The 19,677-nt window shown below is 46.0% G+C and overlaps 1 protein-coding gene across 3 annotated transcripts in view; it reads left to right on the top strand.

Annotated features, from left to right (window-relative positions):
• Positions 1-2,145: 2,145 nt before the first annotated feature.
• ARHGAP44 (Rho GTPase activating protein 44) overlaps positions 2,146-19,677 on the top strand; it is a gene marked incomplete at both ends in the record, with an annotated part of 178,039 nt that continues 160,507 nt past the window's right edge. For all 3 annotated transcript variants that reach the window (XM_080713457.1, XM_080713456.1, XM_080713455.1), the window contains one exon: positions 2,146-2,198. In XM_080713457.1, coding sequence (XP_080569583.1) covers positions 2,146-2,198 — 53 coding nt within the window. The remainder of the gene's footprint in view (positions 2,199-19,677) is intronic.

The following is a 19,677-nucleotide window of genomic DNA, read 5'->3' as shown; positions in this document are numbered from 1 at the left end:
ATAAAGAATAAATTCTCCACTGTGTGTGTGTGTGTGTGTGTGTGTGTGTGTGTATTTTAATTCTTTATTTTGAAACAGGGTCTCACTGAGTTGCAGGGGGCTTCACTAAGTAGCTGAGGCTGTTCGCAAACTGTGATCCTCCTTTCTCAGCCTCCTGAATGCTGGGCTTACAGGTGTGTGCCTGGCTCCTAAATATATATATTTGCCTCCTAATATATATATATATATATATATATATATATATATATATATATATATATATAATTTGCCTTTTCTATTTATACCTGATAAAATTGATTCCCTTACACATGTGTCTGATGTCTGCTTTGAAAGATCAAAAAGTGTGGACTTGGCATTTCTTTCTCTTTTTTTTCTGCACAGTGACCTTTTATTCTGGAATAGAAAGCTGAAAATTCACTGGATGCTATTCATTCCTCAAATTGAGGCTAGGGTAACAGAGGAACTAAACTTTTACTTTTATTTTTTAATTTGAATTTCAGTAGCTACTTATGGTCAGGGGTAGTGTATTAGAGAACAGGATTTAAGTATTACCAAAATTAGTATTGCTAGAAATCCTCTTTTACCTCCAATGGCTTATGATTATTTATGTATGTAAAAACCAGGCGGTATTATTTTTTAAAAAATCCTAAGATGGAAATAATTTTAGTTTATATAAAAATTATATCAACACTATAGCCATATGAAATGGGTATAAAGCAAATAACGCCTTCACTTGTTAATTAGCGGGAGCCATCTGACCTAATAAGCAGGGGCTAAATTCACAATTAATTAAAGATTTCATGTTCACTCAGCCAAGACATGCCTCAAACCATCTTTTGTTCAGCTGGCCAGCAAGATACTTAGAGCCATATTTAGGACATCTTGCGACTCCAATCAACATATGCAAAATATCCCATTTCCCCAAAATGTTCTTTCATTTGTCAGAATAGGAATTCCGTTGTAAAAATAGAATTCTGCCAATTATCATCATGTTTGTTGCAGATGAATGTGACACAGTCATTTATACGTAACTCGATTATGGGCACTTAAGCAAATAGTTGTCTTTTTTGGGTATCAATCGGGCAGCATTGTCTCTCTGTTAGAGAAGCTTAAAAGGGCTAAGCAATTTTCCTAAGGTTATATAATATGTGGGAAGGGATTCTAATATAGGTACTCATATCTGTTCAATGAAAAGGCCCTGCTATCCAATACTAATACTACTGCTCTTACTTTTTACCGAGGGATAACATCTCAAGGTATCCACGTATCTTTTTCTGAGGGTACCACCGGAAGAAAGCCACAACCCCTTTCCAGGAACCAAAAGATCCTAGCGGGATGCTGGTGCGTAGAAGGGTCCAGGGCTGATGTCCCTTGACGTGGTGGTGGTGGATGGGAGTTAGAAAAGCTATGTAGCGGACAGGAATCTAAGTTATGCAAAAAAAGCTGACTTTCACTTTGGCTCCAGTTACCTCTGGGTTCGGTGAGAGCTAAGGACGCCCCCATCTGGGATGCCTGCTTCACCTGGTTTGCAAATCTGCCTGAAGTCTTGGAGCCCCAAAACTTGAAGCAGGCGTCCTTATTCCTCGGTTGCACACCAGGGTTCCCTGCAAACGCCGTAGCAGACAGGCTCGCTGTCTTTATTAGAGGTGACACTCTTGGCTCCCCTGGGTTTTCCAAGGAGGAAAACCTTTGCTTTTTCAGAAAGGCTACAGTTGCAAAGCCCGGGCGCACTTTGCAAGGTCCTTGCAAACTTTGCACCGAGGCCAGGTGGGCGCAAACTACAAGTCCCGGCATCCTCGGCTCCCTGCGCACAGGCGCACGGGGACCGCCCGGCCAGCCGGCCAGCCAGCCTGCGGAGACTCCCGGCTCGGCTCGCCGGCTGGGGCTGGGGGCTGCAGCCCGGGCGGACCCGGCCGGCGCCGAGGGCAGCCCAGGCGTTGCTCTGCGGTGCAGAAGATGCAGCGGCGGGTGTAGACGGAGGCGCCTGGGCCGGGAGCCGCTCGCGGGCCGGAGGGCTCCCCAGGCTCCGCAGTGCCGCCGCCGTCGCCCTGGAGGCTTGGGCGCGGGAGCCATGTAACCCTGCGGCGGGCTCCGGGCTGCTCCGACCTTCCCCAGCTCGCGGGCTAGCGCGGCAGCGGGGCCACGATGAAGAAGCAGTTCAATCGCATGCGCCAGCTGGCCAACCAGACGGTGGGCAGGTAGGTCACCCGCCTAGGGCCGCCCAGGGCGCGCCTGCCGGGCTGCATCCGCGGGGCAGCGCAGGTGATGGAGCCGCCCGGCCTCCCTCCCTCCCTCTGTGCGTCCCTGCAGGCGGGCTCTGCCCCTGCTGGCCCCTGTGGGCTTCGCTGGCAGGCGCGACCCCTCCTCTCTGAACTTCCCAGACCCCCCCCCCACCCCAAGCCCTTCTCTCTCGCCGCCTGCTGGTCTTGGGCTCCGGTTGCCAAGCGCAAAGTGTGACGCATCCTTTACCTGCGTCCCCAGCCGCCCCTTCACCTCCTCCTCCCTGCTTTTTACACCCCGGATTCCTCTCTCCCTTCGGCCGCCCAGCTTCCTGGAAACAGGTGTTTTCTCTGATGATGCTGGAGGTAGCCGAACCTTAGTCTCTCTGGAGATCCCTTCTCCTCCCCTCCGCGGAGTTTGGGGCTGCTGGAGGAGGGTAAGAGAGAAGGGAAAGTGCTAGAGGCCGGGGCGCCGCTGCTGTCGTTTTGGTGTTTCAGTGGAGAGAGGGAGGGAGGGAGGGAGGGAGGGAGAGAGGTTGAGAGGCAGGCTGCAGAAATGGAGGTCCACAGCTCCTTAGGAAGATGAGATAAGCCGAGCATCGCAGCCAGGTAGGGGAGGGGGACCGAGAGCCAGGCCCCAGGAAACAGCAAGACTCAGGCTCTCATTGCTGGGCAGAAAAAAATGGGCTACTTCCAGGCCAGTGTCTCCAGAAGTAGCTCTGCGGGGTGCCAGCATCTATTAAGGTTACATAAGGATCCTGGTGGTGCCGGTGGGTTGCTTCCAAAGCCAGACATTCTCCCTCAAGCCGGAATGTTGGGTAGAGGGGGTTGTTTCATGGTACTCGGGTTCCTGGGGAAGGATTTTCCCATCTGCCACTGCCATGGCAAAGGAATTTAGGTGTGCAATTCCAAAGCGATCCGCAAGCAAAGAACTCAGCCTTGGGTGCAATTCAAGTGTGAGTTCAACACCTGGAGGACTCTCCACCAGCCTTACCAGGAAACCAAATACCTTTCTCGGGTGGGAAGCGGGGCTTGAACTTGTACCTGCTTGTGTGGGGGTGTAGAGTAAGAGACCTAGAAACCCCCATCTGAGCATACTGCCCCAGTTGCAGTGGGCATTCGAGGGCAGGAACTCGGGTGGTGGCTTTTTAAAAATTTTGCCTCCCCAAACACATGTACATGAACATGAGGGGGAATTTATGAATAGCAGAGTCAGATTAGCCCAGATTTCTGGCACGGTGTTGCCACAAATATAGTCTCACGTGGACTGCCTGTGGTAGGTTGCTTGCTGAGATAGTGTTTTGTTGGTACCTCTTGTCAAGTGACTGACCGACTGTGAATTAATGTCTTGGCTTCTGCGTCACTCTTATAGGTTGGCATTCAGCCGCACATCAAACCAACCAAGAGATTTAGAATCTAAGTGTCTAGAGGGAGGTCCCTTCTCTCTGGTCTCTCTGAAACATGACTCTGCTCTTTGTTTTTACAGCACTTGGTGTGTTTGCTTGTGGTGTTAGGGATTGAACCCAAGGGTGTTCTACCTCCAAGCCATATCCCCAACCTTCTTTTCTTTTTTTTTTTTTTTTTTTTAATTTGGAAACAGAGTCTCGCTAAGTTGCTGAGGCTGCCCTTGATCTTGAGATCCTCCTTGTTTCAGCCTCTAAGTATTGGGATTAAAGGCGTGTGTCAGCATGCCTGGCTATAGGATTTGTTTTTAAGTGGTGAGAGTTTTGAGCCAGGGCCACAGAACCTTATTCTTCACCCACAATCATGGAAGGAATGAAAGAGGATAAGGGGAAATTGGATTTGGGAAAGCACATTCCTAGAAGTTCAAGCTCCTGGTGGCCTCGGGGCACTTTCTGGTTGTTCGTTGGGTCTCTGCCGGATGAATTCCATCTCTAGCCAATGACACCCATTGCATCATGTCCCTGGTAGAGCGAGAGCGATCCTGTATTTACATTGGTGAAATCCAGAGTGAACCTGGTTAAGCCAGCATCAGTTCATGGTGCCCTGGTACTTAAAAAATTGCCGTGATGCCTCATTGCACTTAGCACACCCCATTTTTCCAGTGACCTTTCAAAACCCCTTTCTCTCTCTCACCAGATTCATCACTTGCTCCAAGATGCCCAGCTCGTCTCCATCTATGGGCCTTTGTTTTTGCCGTTTTTTCCCCCTTCTCCTTCCTGGTTTCTCTCAGATACCTTCACCATTCACATCTTCGCTCAAAGACCATTGATATGATCTGGTCATCATTCTTAGAGCTATAATCTAAAGACTGACTATGTAACTTAGAGGAAAGAAGATTTATTTTCTTATGGTTTTAGGCTCAGTCCATGTGAGGCCGGGAAACGCGTATCTCAGGACATGGCGGCAGGAGGCGTGGCTAAAGAGAGCACATGGGCTGCACTCTTCATATCATGGTGGCCGGAAGCAAGAGAGAGCGGGAGGAACCCAATATCATCCCCAAGGATCTACCTCCAGCCTCACACTACCAGCCTGGGTCACCCACCCAATGGATTTATGCATTGCTGGAATTCCAGTCATCATGATTCAATTTTATCAGCCCCAAGCATTAATAAATAAGTTTTGTAGGGGACATTTCATATCTAATTATAACAATCAAGAAGTCTTCCCTCCCCAGTTACTGGCTAAACCATCAATTAATTAATTAATTTATTTATTTGGTACTGGAGATTGAACCCCAGGGGTGGGATGGGGGGGATTCTACCTCTGAGCTATCCCCCCAGCTCTTAAATTTTTTATTTTGGAACAGGGTCTTGTTAAGGCTGTGAAAGCTGACTTCCGACCTGTGATCCTTCTGTTTCAGCCTCCCAAGTACTGGGATTGCAGGCCTATGCCAGTGCGCCTGGTTCATTCTTTTCATTTTTGAATAGCACTTATCACTATCTGAAGAGGGCTCGTGTGTTTTTTATTTATTTTATTTTTTACTTTCTTGCCGGTCTGCCTCCTACAGAATGTCTTGATCACCTGCGCATGCCCAGTGCATATGGCGCAAGGCCTTGTAGACATTTAGCCCTCAATCAGTGTTTATTGTTGAGATTAAAACCGTTTACTCTTGCTCCATGAGAATCAATGGAAGAAGCAGCATTCTTTTGTTCTGTTGAGAATGTTGTGAGTCATAGTCCTATGTGTATGAGAGTAGAAAAGCCAGGATTTACATCTGGGTTTTTTTTTTTTTTTTCTTTCTTCTTTCCTTCCTTCCTTTCTTTCGTGTTTTTTATTTGTGGCACTGGGGGCTGAGCCCAGGAGAATTCTATCTCTGAGCCAGAATAGCTACTCATAGCCCTACTTTATTTTTGTTTTGTTTTGTTTTGAAACAGGGTCTCTCTAAATTGCAGAGGGTCTCACTAAATTACTAAGCCTGGTCCTCCCGTCTCAGCTTCCCAACTCCTGGGATCGCAGGCATGTGCTACCACACCCAGCCACATCTTAATTTCTTAACTAAGTAGAAACGCACAGATTGGGAGTTTGAACTTTAGGTGTGGAATTTTAAGGCACTTTGTAGAGCTGCCTTTGCAAGCCAGTTGATTCTTGTGCTTGTGTGATTTTGAAGCGTTGGCCCCCCTCTCTCTGGGGGAAGACGCCGACAGTCGTCCTTCCTGGTAACTTTTCTCTTCAGCTCGCCTTTTGGGTTTAACACTGCTGGGGATTGGCCTAGGTCACTTGAAGAATGTAGGGCTGCCCTACTTAAACGCAGTTTATTGAGTTCCTAGTACTTGCCCTGGAAACGCTCCTATCCAAGGAGCAGAGAGGATTCCAAGGATGAAAGGCGTTGACAAGACCCATCGTTTTCAACTGGGTAGCCATTTCCTCTCTTCCACAACCCGCTTCTTCAGTCTCAGCATGAATTCCTTTGGTGCTGACCACTTTCCTATCTTCAAGCCATCCATCACTTCAATAAATCCCTTGGGACGTTCTTCCTGGCCATCGGGTGGCTGATGGTTGGGATCTCAGTCGTTGCAGAGGGGCAGATTGGGTTTGCTGCTTTCTCATCTTGAGCCTCTCTCTTGGCACATTGGTTTCCTCGTCTGCAAAAGGGGAATACGAAGGCTTGCACTGTGGCAACGTGGCAATGGTTGGGATAAGGGTGAGGGGTTTGCTCTGCAGAGCGCTCCGATGAAGAAATGCCCACTAAAGGATCTTTGGGCAAGCGTTCCAAGGATGATCGGATGATGTGCCCAATTGCGTGCCCATGTTCATTCACCCACTAAGTATTTATTAAATGCCTGCCGGGCGCTGCTCTGGTTCATGGACAGTTTGGGGCGCAGAAACAAGATACCTACCTTCCTGGAACCCACATTCTGAAGGCACGCTCTGGTTATAATGGCTCGATTATGTCGTGATTTTGATCCTTTTTATCCATGCATCCTCACTAGACTTTAAGGTTCTGAGGGGTAGGGCCAACTGCTCAAATACATGTCCTACAGTAGTTACTCTGAAATTTCTTGACAACTCAATTAGCAACAGATCCATGTGTTATCATTAGGAAGATGGTAGAAAGTAGTCAAGGATGGGAAAATCTCGTAGGATATTTTACGCCTTCATTATTATTATTATTATTATTATTATTAGTAATATTGCTATTGCTGTTGCTATTATTGTGGTATTGGGGATTGAAACCAGTGGCATTCTACCTCTGAGCTATATTTATACATTATTGTATTTTATATTTTTATTGGTACAGTGAAATTATACATTATAGTCAGGTTCAAAGGGACACAAATATACATGCACACATCACGTAGAATATTTCCCTCCCTCTACACACCCCCGTTCCCCTTTACTTTTTCATTTTGAAAACAGCATCGCGCTAAATTGCTGAGGGCCTTGCTATGTTGCTGAGGTTGGCCTCGAACCCTTCAATCCTTCTGTCTAAGCCTCCCAACTTCTAGGATTGTAAGCGTGTGCTACCATGCCCAGCTACATGTTCATTTCTTGACTAAGCAGAAGCACACAGGATCGGGGGTTTGGCTTTAGGGGTGGAATTTTTTTTTTTTTTTTTTTTTTTTTTTTTTTTTTTGGTGGTACTGGGGTTCCTGGAAGCCCTTCTACGTCCGGCTACACTCCCAGACCCATTTTTATTTGGAAACAGGGTCTCCTAAGCCAGCGCGGACGGCTGGCTTCGAACCTGCACGATCCTCCTGTCTCTGCCTCCCAAGCCCGGGGATTACAAGCGTGCACCACCACGCCTGGCTAGGCGTGGAATTTTGAAGCACTCTGGAGAGTTGCTTTCGCAAGCCAGTCGATCCTTGCACTTGTGTGATTTTGAAGTGGTAGCCGACTTCTCTCCGAGAGATGACGCTGAGAATCCTTCTTCCTGGTAGGACTGCCATTTAAGAGACAGGCCGCCCAGCAATGACTTGCTGGTCTATAGTAATTAGTCAGAAATCCCTCCCAAGTACTGGGATTATAGTGTGCGCCCCCGTGCCAGGCTAACAGCATTCCTTTTTAGTTTTGTGATAGGAATAGCTGTTCCGAGGAGTCAGGGGCAGTTGTATGTAGTACTGGTTCAGGGAAGGTCTCGTCCATGCCTGAAACCTGCCACCATTTTTTACCCCTACCAGGACCTCATGGTCAGAGGGCTCTTGGAAATTGCAGAGGAACCTGTCCGTCCAGTGGTCCATTGTTATTTTCCTTTTCTGCTTGCCCATCCAATCTGCCAAAACCTGTTCATCTCCTCAATGGACAGGGCTTCTTCAGAAACAGATTCCAGCAGCTACTGCCCAGTGCTGGCTCCAGGCGGGGTGTGTGTTCATGTGTGCAAATGGGTGACGTTCAAGGTGTCCAGCATGGGCCAGCAGCTGTGGAATCCTGGGAAGGAGCGTGGCTGGTTGGATTGAGCCGGGTTGGGCTGTGTGGTTGGTTGTAGAGGCTGTAATTTGGCGGGTGCAAGGCCACAGTTTCGTCTCTAGAACCCCGTTTTCTGTTCCTCGATCGTTCTGTGTGTGAGAGCAAACAGAACAAGCCTGGTTTCTGGAGCACTGCTTCCCTGCAGCTTTCAGAATTCAACTGCAGCAGCCGCGCAAGGTGGCACACGATTTTAATGCCAGTATTTGGGAGGCAGAGGCAGGAGGATTGCAGGTTCGCTGCCAGGTTCTGCTCCTTAGAGACCCTGTTTCAAAATTAGTAATAATAATAATAATAATAATAATAGTAATAATAAATGAGCTCGGGTGTAAGCTTGGAGGTAGAATGCCCTTGGGTTCAATCTCCAGTTCTGCAAAAAAACTAAATTAAAAAAAAAATCAACTACAGCCCAGTAATCAAATCAGGCTGTTTTCTCCAGCTAAATGCTGAAGTTTGCAGCAGCCTCTTGGATCCCTGATGCTTTAGGCAGTTCCCTGCCCAGGCCGCAGCCAGTGAGGCATCTTTCCCTTGAAGCTGCTGCCCTTCAGCAAGCCTCTAAGATCCAAGGCTCAATCAATAGGACACGAGGGAGAAGTCAGAATCAAGTCCAAATTGGTCATCGGCCTCTCGGTTTCCCCGACTGAGATTTGGACGTGTTAAACCCACACGGGCCCTGCTACAGAGCTGTCCAGACCCACAGCTGTCTCCCAGAATTCCTCACTGGAGTTGGGAAGCAGGGGCCTCAGCCCTGCTGGGGTGTGTGCAGAGGAGATGTAGCAGAGGGTGCTAGCCCCCTGGGCCCAGGCTGGCTGCTCTGCAGGGAACAACTGTGCTGGTTTGCTCCTTAAGATGCAATTCTGCAGGTGGTACCCTCCCTGGCCTGCTTTCAGCAGCAGCCAGGTTCTGCAAATACCTTGCAGACACTTGCAGAATCCGGTACCCAGACCTGCAAGTCATTGCTGGACGGCCTGCCTCTTAGACAGTTCCGGCCCATCTTGTCTCCACCCCGGGAATTCATCAGCATCAATTAATACTTTTCTTTTTTATCATGGGTGATAAACACCTTTTTTTTTTTTCTTTTTATCTTGAGGAAAAGTAAATCAGTCGCCCCGCGAATCAAACAGTAGTTCGTGGTTGTTCATGTCAGAGAGGATTGGTAAGCATCCCTTGTATTAGTAATCCAGGGCAGATTATTTTCAACGCTCTTTCAGTGAGAACCGTAATAGTAAAATTGTGCTTCAGCTGAGCCTTAAGGTGCTAGAAGGTCCAAAGATGGTGAGATTGGGGAGAGCGAGAGGGAGAGTCGGGGTTACCCCTTGGGGCACAGGAACCTGGAGCCCCGCTGCTTGGGGGGAGTTGCGGCTGTCTAGCAATTTAAAAACTCTCTTCTCTGTCCAGGAAGCAGATGTTTTTTTGCTTTCAGTTTCCAACTTTAGGGCATATTTTTAGAATAAATGTTTATTTTCCCACAGAATTCAATTTACTTTTTTTAACTTTCTTTTGGGTTATGTAAGTCATATTTGTTGATTGCAGAAAAATCATGAAGTTGTGGATGGGCAAAAAAAAAAAAAAAAAGAAAGAAAGAAAGAAAAAGAAAAAAGAGGCAGAAAAGTCACCAATAATCTCATGGCTAGATCCTGCAGTTAAGGTAGCCTTCTAGGTTTTTAATGGGTATGGATATGTTCATGTGTTGCTTAACTAATGGGATACCATTTGGAGATTTCCTGGTGTTCTGAGCAGAATGTACTTAAACTAAGATGACTATAGCCGGGCGTGGTGGCGCACGCTTGTAATCCCCGCGCTTGGGGGGCCGAGACCGAAGGATCGCGCAGGTTCGAAGCCAGCCTCGGTTACTTAGTGAGGCTCTCAGCAACTTAGTGAGACCCTGTGGGTTAGTCCTTATCCTGAGGCCCCCAGCGTTGGGTGGACGATACCCAGCACCAGTAGGGGCTGCTCCTTGGCTTGGTCAACAGGACTCACCTACATCACCTAAGAATCTTCTGTGCCTTGACCACAGCGACTCCTCAGTGGCCCCCTTGAGAAGGAAAGCTGGTCAGGATTTCTTGTCCGTGCTCACTTGTTTATATTCTCTTTTAGTATTTCCTTCAATGCAGGTGGGGGAAATCGACCTCTTTGCCATATGGAATACCAGGAGAATTCTTCATCTGGGAAGAGAGTATGCTTATTCAAGTCTGTTGATGAGCCTGTAAAAGTTCTTTGTGTCCATGTAGCTGCCGTAGGATTTGGCTTTCATTTTTATATCCTACGTCCTTGTTGATACGGAAGCTTCGGTGCTTAGAATCCTCTTTCTTTCTTTCTTTCTTTCTTTCTTTCTTTCTTTCTTTCTGGTGGTACTGGGGTTCCTGGAAGCCCTTCTACCTCCGGGCTACACTCCCAGACCTATTTTATATTTTTGCAACAGGGTCTCTTACGCCAGCGCGGCTGGCTTCGAACCTGCGCGATCCTCCTGTCTCCGCCTCCCAAGCGCGGGGATGACAAGCGTGCGCCATCGCGCCCGGGAGACTCATTTCTTATATTTTGACTTTTCATTGTTAGAACATAGGGAAAGTGATTGATTTCTAGATCATTATCTCAGCTGCATTTGTAAACTATCTTACTACCTTTTTACTTAAAAAAACGGACTCTGTGGGATTTCTCGTAGACAATCGTGTCCTTGGCAAATTAGACTCTTACATCTTCCTCTGTAGCGTTTATGCTTATTTTCTTGTCTGATTGCATTGTCTAGGACTCGTAGACAGCGGGCAACTATTGCGATACTACCTGGGCACCTAGGTCTCCTTGTTAACCTCACTAAAAAGGCATGGTGGTTGGTTTGAAAACTTTATATTTTTTTGTAATAGCGTTTTCTGTTGCATCATTTTGGCATATGACATGGATTATTATTTTACCTTGAATTTTTTTTTGTACCCAGTGAAGTTTTATTTGTTATTTTGCCAATAACCAGTACAATCTAGTGTGCTTTCCTTCCTTTAAATATTCACTCAGTGATCGGTTCCCTTAGTACTTTGTTGAGCACTTATGGAGTCCTCCCTACGAGTCCTACCATTGATGGAGTCCTCCCTACGAGTCCTACCATTGATGGAGTCCTCCCTACGAGTCCTACCATTGATGGAGTCCTCCCTACGAGTCCTACCATGTGTTTTAAGTCCTCCAACCGTGAGATTTTCTAATATTGAATTTCTCAGTCTCCATACCTTCAGCTTCAACAAATCTGACTCTGGTCTGTTAATTTTTTTTCTATAGGGGCAGATTTAATTTATTATTTTACTTAGCATTTTGACATTCAATAAACATTTGTGTTTTTCCTTTCGTTATACACGCCACTCTTTTTCTGTTTCTTTTTCGGTACTGGTGATCGAACCCAAGGGTGGTTCTACCTCTCAACCATATTCCCAGCATGTTTTTATTTTTTTACTTTTTATTTTGAAACAGGGTCTTGTTGCTAAGTTGCTGAGGGTCCTGCTAAGTTGCCAAGGCTGGCCTCAAACCTGTGATCCTCCTGGCTCAGCCTCTCAAGCACTGGGATTCCAGGTGTGCGCCACCACACCAGACACCAGACTGGCTTGCTCATTCTTTGAAGGTCCAGATTTTTTTTTTTTTTTTTTTTTTTGGAATGTAGTTCTTTGGCAGTTTTTCAAATTTCTCCAGCGGTCTCCTCTCTTTTTTGGGTTTCCTCTCTTTTCTTGAGCCACTTCGAATAACATTTTTGCAGAGCACCCTCCACTTAATTACACTTCTGAAGTTTCTAAAAAGTGTGATGGAATCTCATTGACTAGACAGTGGTGTTTCTAATGTCATTCCCAACAGTTGAACATTGCATTTCTCTCTTTATTTCCTTCTAAGTAGCTTTGCCTGAGAGAATCCTCACGCCTCTGAAATCGGCTCCTGGGTTTAATCTATTCTTGTTTGGATTTCTTTCTCATTATATCCTTTTTTTAACCCGCTAGGGATTTAACCCAGCAGCGCTCTGCCTCTAACTTCAGCCCTTTTTTTAAAATTTATTTTTAAAATTTGGTTTGAAACAAGATTTTGCTAGGTTACCGAGACTGGTCTCATGCCTGTAATCCTCCTGTCTCAGCCTCCAAAGTACTGGGATTACAGGCATGCACCACTGTGCCCGGTTTCTCCTTAGCTGTCAATCAGTAGAGTTTTTATGTTTTTCGTAATAAACTCTGCTTCTCTCTCTCTCTCTTTCTTTCTTCCTTTCCTTCCTTCTTTCTTTCATTCATTCATTTATTTTGGTGCTGGGAATTGAACCCATGGGCATTCTACCACAGTGCTCACCCCCTTTCCATCCTTTTTCATTTTTTATTTTAAAACAAGGCCTCACCACGTTGCTGAGGCTGGCCTTCATCCTGCGATCTTCCTGTCTCAGCCTCCCAAGTGTTGGGCTGACAGACACGCACCCTCGCGTGGAGTTGAACCTGCTGTTTACTGCTCACCATCCTCGTGGGCTCATTTTGCCCTGTTCCCAGTCTCCCCTGTCTTGTGTCAGGATAGGTGAGCCTCTTCTTGCTTCACACAAGCGCCACAGGATCCCGGCGGCTTAACAGAGCAAAAGCTTGTTTTAGGCGCAAGCAAAATGTGCCAGGAGTCCGGGGGACTCCCACGGGTAGCTCTCCTTGACGTGGGACTTGGTAGTCTAGCCTGTATCCCTCTTCCCCTCCTCCTCGGCACAGCTGAAGGTGAGCACATACTATAGCAGTGGCTGGCTGCCTCTCCAGTGCCCTGCCATGGAATCCACAGAAGTAACAACTCTGCACATCCCGCTGGCCGGAGCTCGCAGCAGCGCCCCCCTGGGCGTGACTGCAGACTTGCCCTCACAGCTGAGTCCCTAGTGCAATCTCCCCAGCTCTCCTGCGCTCCCTGTGGCCCTGCCCTCTCTCCTCCAGGTCCAGGCAAGAGAAGGTCAGCTCATCACTCTGCAAGAGATGATTACAATGTCCATCCGCGTCCACAGGCAAGATCAGACCCCTCAACGCGAGCACCGTTAGAAAAACAAAACGTTTCTTTCTCTCTGGTCTTCCTGGTCTTCACTGTCTCTTGTGTCAACATGAATTACATATATAACACACACACACACACACACACACACACACACACACACACACTATATATATATATATATATATATATATGTATATATATATATATATATTTATTTTTTTATTTTTTTTTTTTTTTTTGCGCATCTGGGGATGGAACCCAGGGGCATTCGGCCTCCGAGCTATACCCCTTGCCTTATTTTTTATTCTTTATTTTGAAACCGGGTCTCACTAAGTTGCGGAGAGCCTCACTAAGTAGCTGAGGCTGTCCGCGAACCGCGATCCTCCAGTCTCAGCCTCCCAAATGCTGGGATTACAAACGTGCACCACCACGCCCGGCTTATATATATATATATATATATATATATATATATATATATATATATATATATATATGTATGTATATTTAAATGTTCTTCTTAAACTGGTGTGGTGATGCCCGCCTGTGATCCCAGTACTCAAGAGGCTGAAATAGAAGGATCGCAGGTCTGAGGCCAGCCTCAGCCACTTGGCAAGATCCTCAAGCATCTTAGCAAAACCCTGTTTTAAAATAAATATAAAAGCCAGGCATAGTGGTGCATGTTTGTCATCCCGACATTTGGGAGACTGAGACAGGAAGATAGCAGGTTCGCGGACAGCCTCAGCTACTTAGTGAGGCCCTTTGCAGCTCGGTCTCAGTGAGCCCCTGTTTCCAAAAGAAGAATAAAAAATAGGGCTGGGGGTGTAGCTCAGAGGTAGAATGACCCTGGATTTCATCCCCGGCACAGCAAAATAATAAAAAAAAATAAATATAAATAAATAAATAAGAGTAAATATAAAAAGCTCTGGGGATGTAGCTCAGAGGTAGAATGACCCTGGGCTAAATCCCCAACACACACACACACACACACACACACACACACACACACACACACACACTCATTCTTTCTCCTTCTTTCTCTCTCCCCCTTTTTCTTTCTCCCTCTTCCTCTAATGGGGAGAATAAAAAAAGAGAACTGAAATTCTCTTTCTACCATACTGAAATGAGACCTACTATAAGGAGTTAAGTAAGAATAAGCCAGGCACAATGGCTCATGCCTGTAATCCTAGTATTTGGGAGGCTGAGATAGGAAGATCATAAATTCAAGGCCAGCCTCAGCAACTTAAACCCTCAGCAACTTAGCAAGACGCTGTTTCAAAATACTAAAAGAAATCGGGCTGGGAGTTTGGCCCAGAGATCGAATGCCCCTGAGTTTAATCCCCAGTATCACTCGTACACATACATACACATACAACAAGTGTATTTTCCTTGTAATACCCTTAGTATAATTCCTATTTATGATAAACGCTCAAATAAATTAAGGTGATCACCACTGTCTCTGGTTGTGCTGAAGGTTTCTTTGACAGAAAGCATTTATTTTGACTATATATTTATATATATTTTTTGACCATATATCTATGACCATATATATTTTGACTATTATATATGGCCATATATATAACCATATATATAAAATGGTCAAAATAAATGCTTCCTGAATATTCTTAGTTTCTATATATTATATATATTACTAATATATATTATATTCTTAATATATATATTCCTGAGTATGTATATGTGTATATGTGTGTGTGTGTTATAATTTGGGGGTAAACACAGGGCATATATTCCTGAGTACCCCAAGATTACAACTTGAAATTGTTACCCGTTTGCCTTCTTTGCCCCAATCAAACTCAAGCCCTGCGGGCGTGGTGGCGCACGCTTGTAATCCCAGCACTCGAGAGGCTGAGACAGGTGGATCTTGGTTCGTGGCCAGCCTCAGCTACTTAGGCCCTTGGCAACTCAGTGAGACCCTGTTTCAAAATAAAAAATAAAAAACAGCACTGGGGGGGTAGCTTGGTGGTAGAATGCCCCTGAGTTCCATCCCTAGCACTGTACAAATAAACAAATAGAAAAATAACTCAAGTCCTTTCTAATAGCCAAGAGCATGACTGGATTAGTGGTATCAGAACCAGCACTAGCCTTATTCAGGGCCTGTGAGACTGATCAGCGTGTTGCTCTGGTTAATAGTCTAGGGTAAGAACCTGACTTAATCTCACAGATGCACAGCTCTGGCTGGTGGCGGCAGGGCTGTCCTTCCAGGCTGCCCTGGGCTCCGGGCCTCACGTTCCTCTCTGATGGCAGAGACAGAGCATGAAGATGAGGTGACCGTCACTCAGATGTCCAGTCTTGCTCTTGGAAGTGACAGTTGCCGCTTCTGGCTTTTAACATGTCTCATTGGCCAAAGCCAATCAGCCAGACACACCGGACTTCAGCAGGAGCCAAGGACAGTCTTGCAGCAGGCTCGTAAGGAGGATGGCCACCCTCTGTGTCACCGGCTGCAAGAGCTGGGCCTTAAGCTGGGTGTGGTGGCGCATGCTTATAACCCTAGTACTTGGGAGGCTGAGATGGGAGGATTGCAGGTTCGAGACCAGCCTCAGCTACTTAGTGAGGTTCCCTCTGCAACTTAGTGAGACCCTGTTTCAAAATAAAGAATAAAGGAAGCCGGGCGTGGTGGCGCACTCTTGTAATCCCAGCATTCGGGAGGCTAAGACTGGAGGATCACGGTTGGCGGACAGCCTCAGCTACATAGTGAGGCCTTCCTTAACTTAGTGAGACCCTGTTTCAAAATAAAATAAAGAATAAAAGACAGGGCAGGGGGTGTAGCTAGGAGGTCGAATGCCCCTGGGTTTCATCCCCAGACCCGCAGGGGGAAAAAAAAAAAAAAAGAATAAAGGCCGGGCGTGGTGGCGCACTCTTGTAATCCTAGCGCTGGGGAGGCTGAGACAGGAGGATCGCACAGGTTCGAAGCCAGCCTCAGCTACTTAGTGAGGCTCGCAGCAACTTAGTGAGACCGTTTCCAAATAAAATATAAAATAGGTCTGGGAGTATAGCCCGGAGGTAGAAAAGCGCCAGGGTTCCACCCTAGTACCACACGCAAATAAAATAAAATAAAGAATAAAAGATAGGACTGGAAGTGTAGCTCAGAGGTAGAATACCCCGGGGTTCAATCCCAATACCCCAGAAAAGAAAAAAAAAGCTGGGCCTTTTGCCTTATGGGTTTTAGTGTGCCCTACGCATTGCAACATCTGGATGCATCGGGGGACGTTTATACATCACAGACGGAGAAGTGGAGGCTCACAGAAGCAGAAGCAAATTTGAATTGTCTCCTAAGTAGGTCAGGGGCCGGCAAAGGCCTCCCCCTGCGCCCCTCACCCAAGCAAGGTTGTCTCTGGTGCCGCAGGGCCCCTCAAGTTACTTCAGTTTGGGTGATTTTAGAGATGCTAATTAACTGCTTTCGACTCAAATAAAAATAAAAGTGTCACATTCGCTTAGGATAATGGAGTATCTCATATGTGGCCTCGACCACAAAGAACATAAAATAAAAATTTCTGCCAATAGAATATTCTGTGCTTTATTTCTGACTTGCAGTTTCAGCAGAAACGGTAAGAAAGTGCCCTTTGAAGGTTCTTTCTTTCTTTCATTTTATTTTTTAAAATAAAACCCAGGGGTGTTCTACCTCCGAGCTACATCCCCAGCCCTATTTTTTTTTTTATTCTTTTTTTTTTTTGAAACCGGATCGCACTAAGTTGCAGAAGGCCCCGAGAAGTAGCTGAGTCTGGCTGTGAACGTGTGATCCTCCTGTTTCAACCTCCCAAGTATTGAAATTATAAGTGAGGTACACCACCATGCCCACCGGCTGTTTTTTTCTTCTTTCTTTGTTGAATGAAGGTCATTTCCATATCTGCAAAAGCTCCTTCAGACTCCTCCTAGATATATTAGCCAAACAGGGACCTGCAAGTCTATAGTCGAGAAAAGTAATGGCCAGCGTTCTGACCTCAAAGAATCTCAAGCACACATGTCTCTGCAGACAGTGCGTGTGCACCCTGTTTTCGTAGGTTCTGTGTGTTAAGTATGTCCTGAGATGAGTGTATGGGGTACTTCACAGAGCTCTTTCTTGCAGGCAAGCGAAGAGTAGAGGCTCCTGTTTTCCCTCATTTTCTGCAGTGGTTTCTTGGAGGCCGGGGCTACTGCTGGCGCGGTTGGCGAGGGAGGTCACTGGGGTTGGCTTCTCAGTCTGTTGGCTCCAACATCAGGGGAAAGGCCGGGACAATTGAACGTCCAATATTAACAGAATGAGTGGGTAAAGTCCGGTACCTTGGCACAACCAGTACTATTCTAGTGCTTTGCTAACATTTTAGACAAAAAAGTTTAAGGGTGTGGAAAATGATTTAAGATCAGGATACAGGATATCGCCGAGCATTAAGAATTGAGATGGGCTAGTATTAAAACAGGCTGTGCAGAAAAGACTGGAAGGGAATCAGGAAACCCTGGGAGGTAAGCCCGTGGTGTTTCTCTCTGGAGGACCAAAATCAATTAACAGTAAGAAAATAGGGCTGGGGATGTAGCTCAGAGGGAGAATGCCCTATCATCTCAAAAACCACGAGTAACTTGCTTTCTGCTGCTCGTACTTGAACTTCTAAATTCTCAAAAATAAGACTTGCAGAGTCTTTAAAATAATTGTAATGTATTTAAAAAAAAGAGAAAGAAAGTAAAAGAAAAGCTCCCAGGCTCAAAACAAAGTAGACAACTTCAGTCAGAATTTCTTATAATACTCTTTTAACTTTTTTAACTTTTGGGGTAAAGACAAGTGTGTTTGAAGTTCTCTTGAGCCTTGGTTTCAAACAAGGGAAACCTCTTATCTTTAAGTCTCTGGAAAGGATATGATATCATATCTCATATTTATTTATTTACTTACTTATCTATTTGTGGTACTAGGGATTGAACCCAGGGACATTCTACCTACAAGCTATACCCCCCAGCCCTATTTTTAATTTTTATTTTGAAACAGGGTCTCGCTAGGTTGATGAGAGTCTCACTACTTGCTGAGGCTGTCCTTGAACCTGCAATCCTCCTGTCTCAGCCTCCCAAGTACAGGGATTATAGGCATGTGCCACCATGACTGGCATTCAAATGTCATTTTATAGGTCTCTTAAGCCAGCGCAGTTGGCTTCGAAACTGCGCGGATCCTCCTGTCTCCGCCTCCCAAGTGCAGGGATTACAAGCGTGCGCCACCACACCCAGCTCAAAGTATATTTTTTAAAATATACTTTTTTCTGTTAAAAAAAAGAACCAGGGCTTACTATGTTGCTGAAGCTGGCCTCAAACCAAAAAAGAACTTTATTTTAGATGACGGGGCATTCAGTAGTGTTTTGGTCAATGTTCTCAGTTTATAACCCTCAGTACTTGGGAGGCTACGACAGGAGGATCCCAGGTTCAAAGCCAGCCTCGGCAACTTAACAAGGCCTTCAGCAACCCAGTGAGACCCTGTTACCAAGTAAGAAAAAAAATTGGGCTGGAGATATAGCTTGGAGGTAGAATGCCTGTGTATTCAACCCCCTTATATATATATAAAAAAAACCAAAATCAAAAACAACAATAACAATGACAAGCAAAACCAAAAGAAAAAAACAACAACCCCCCCAAAAAAACTTACCATACAACTTTAAGGAAGGAAGATTTCTTTGCTCATGGTTTTTGAAGATTTGGGATTCTTGTGAGGCTGTGGTCTTTGGAAGCAGAGAGAGAGAAAGAGAGAGAGATTGGGAACAAGGGCTCTGCTCTCACGTCATGGGGGCTAGGATAGAGAGAAAAAGCATGGTGAACAAGAGGATTCAAAGACAGAGGCACTCTAAGTGTCTAAGGCCACACCCGCGGTGAACCACCTCCTCGAGCTATACCTTACTTGCCTAGATTGACACTCAGTAAATTCATTATAATAAGTTTATCTCCTGATGAGCTTATAACCCTTGTTACTCAATTACATCAACCCTGGACCTTGACACATGAGCTCTTCAGGGGACATTCTTATGTAACCATAACAAATAACAGACAGAGTCTAGGAACCTTGACACCTTGTTATCTTTCTATCTAATCACCCCCCATCGGTGTCTGACCCTTCTCAGGTTCTTTCAGGGTCAAAATACAGTGGCTTGCAGCACATAAGTTGATTTGCTAAGGGAGACAGGAGCATCACAGTGGTCCCAGTGTTAGAATAAGAGTCTTTTTCTGTGTAGTTGAAGCCAATCTGTGTCACCTCTACCCTTGACCTTTATGTGGTTGGCTGATTGGCTCAGGCCTGTATCTTAGATTTCTCACTGGCAGAGTAGGTAGGATTATGGCAACTGGCTTAGATCCATCATCCACTTCTCAAGTCAAGAGACCATGGCAAGCCGGGCGTGGTGGCACACCCACGCTTGTAATCCCCCGCGCTTGGGAGGCTGAGACAGGAGGATCGCGCAGGTTTGAAGCCAGCCTCGGCTGGTTTAAGAGACCCTGTTTTCAAATAAAATATAAAATAGGTCTGGGAGTGTAGCCTGGAGTTAGAAGGCCCTGGGTTCCATCCACAGTACCACCAGAGAGAGAGAGAGAGAGAGAGAGAGAGAGAGAGAGAGAGAGAGAGAGAGAGAGAGAGAGAGAGGCGCACCATGGCAGAAGGATGGTACCT

Source organism: Muscardinus avellanarius (genome assembly GCF_963383645.1).
Source record: "Muscardinus avellanarius genome assembly, chromosome: 16".
Taxonomy (NCBI): Eukaryota; Metazoa; Chordata; class Mammalia; order Rodentia; family Gliridae; genus Muscardinus; species Muscardinus avellanarius.
The sequence above is the reverse complement of the archived record's forward strand: the minus strand, read 5'-3'. Positions and strand labels throughout refer to the sequence as shown.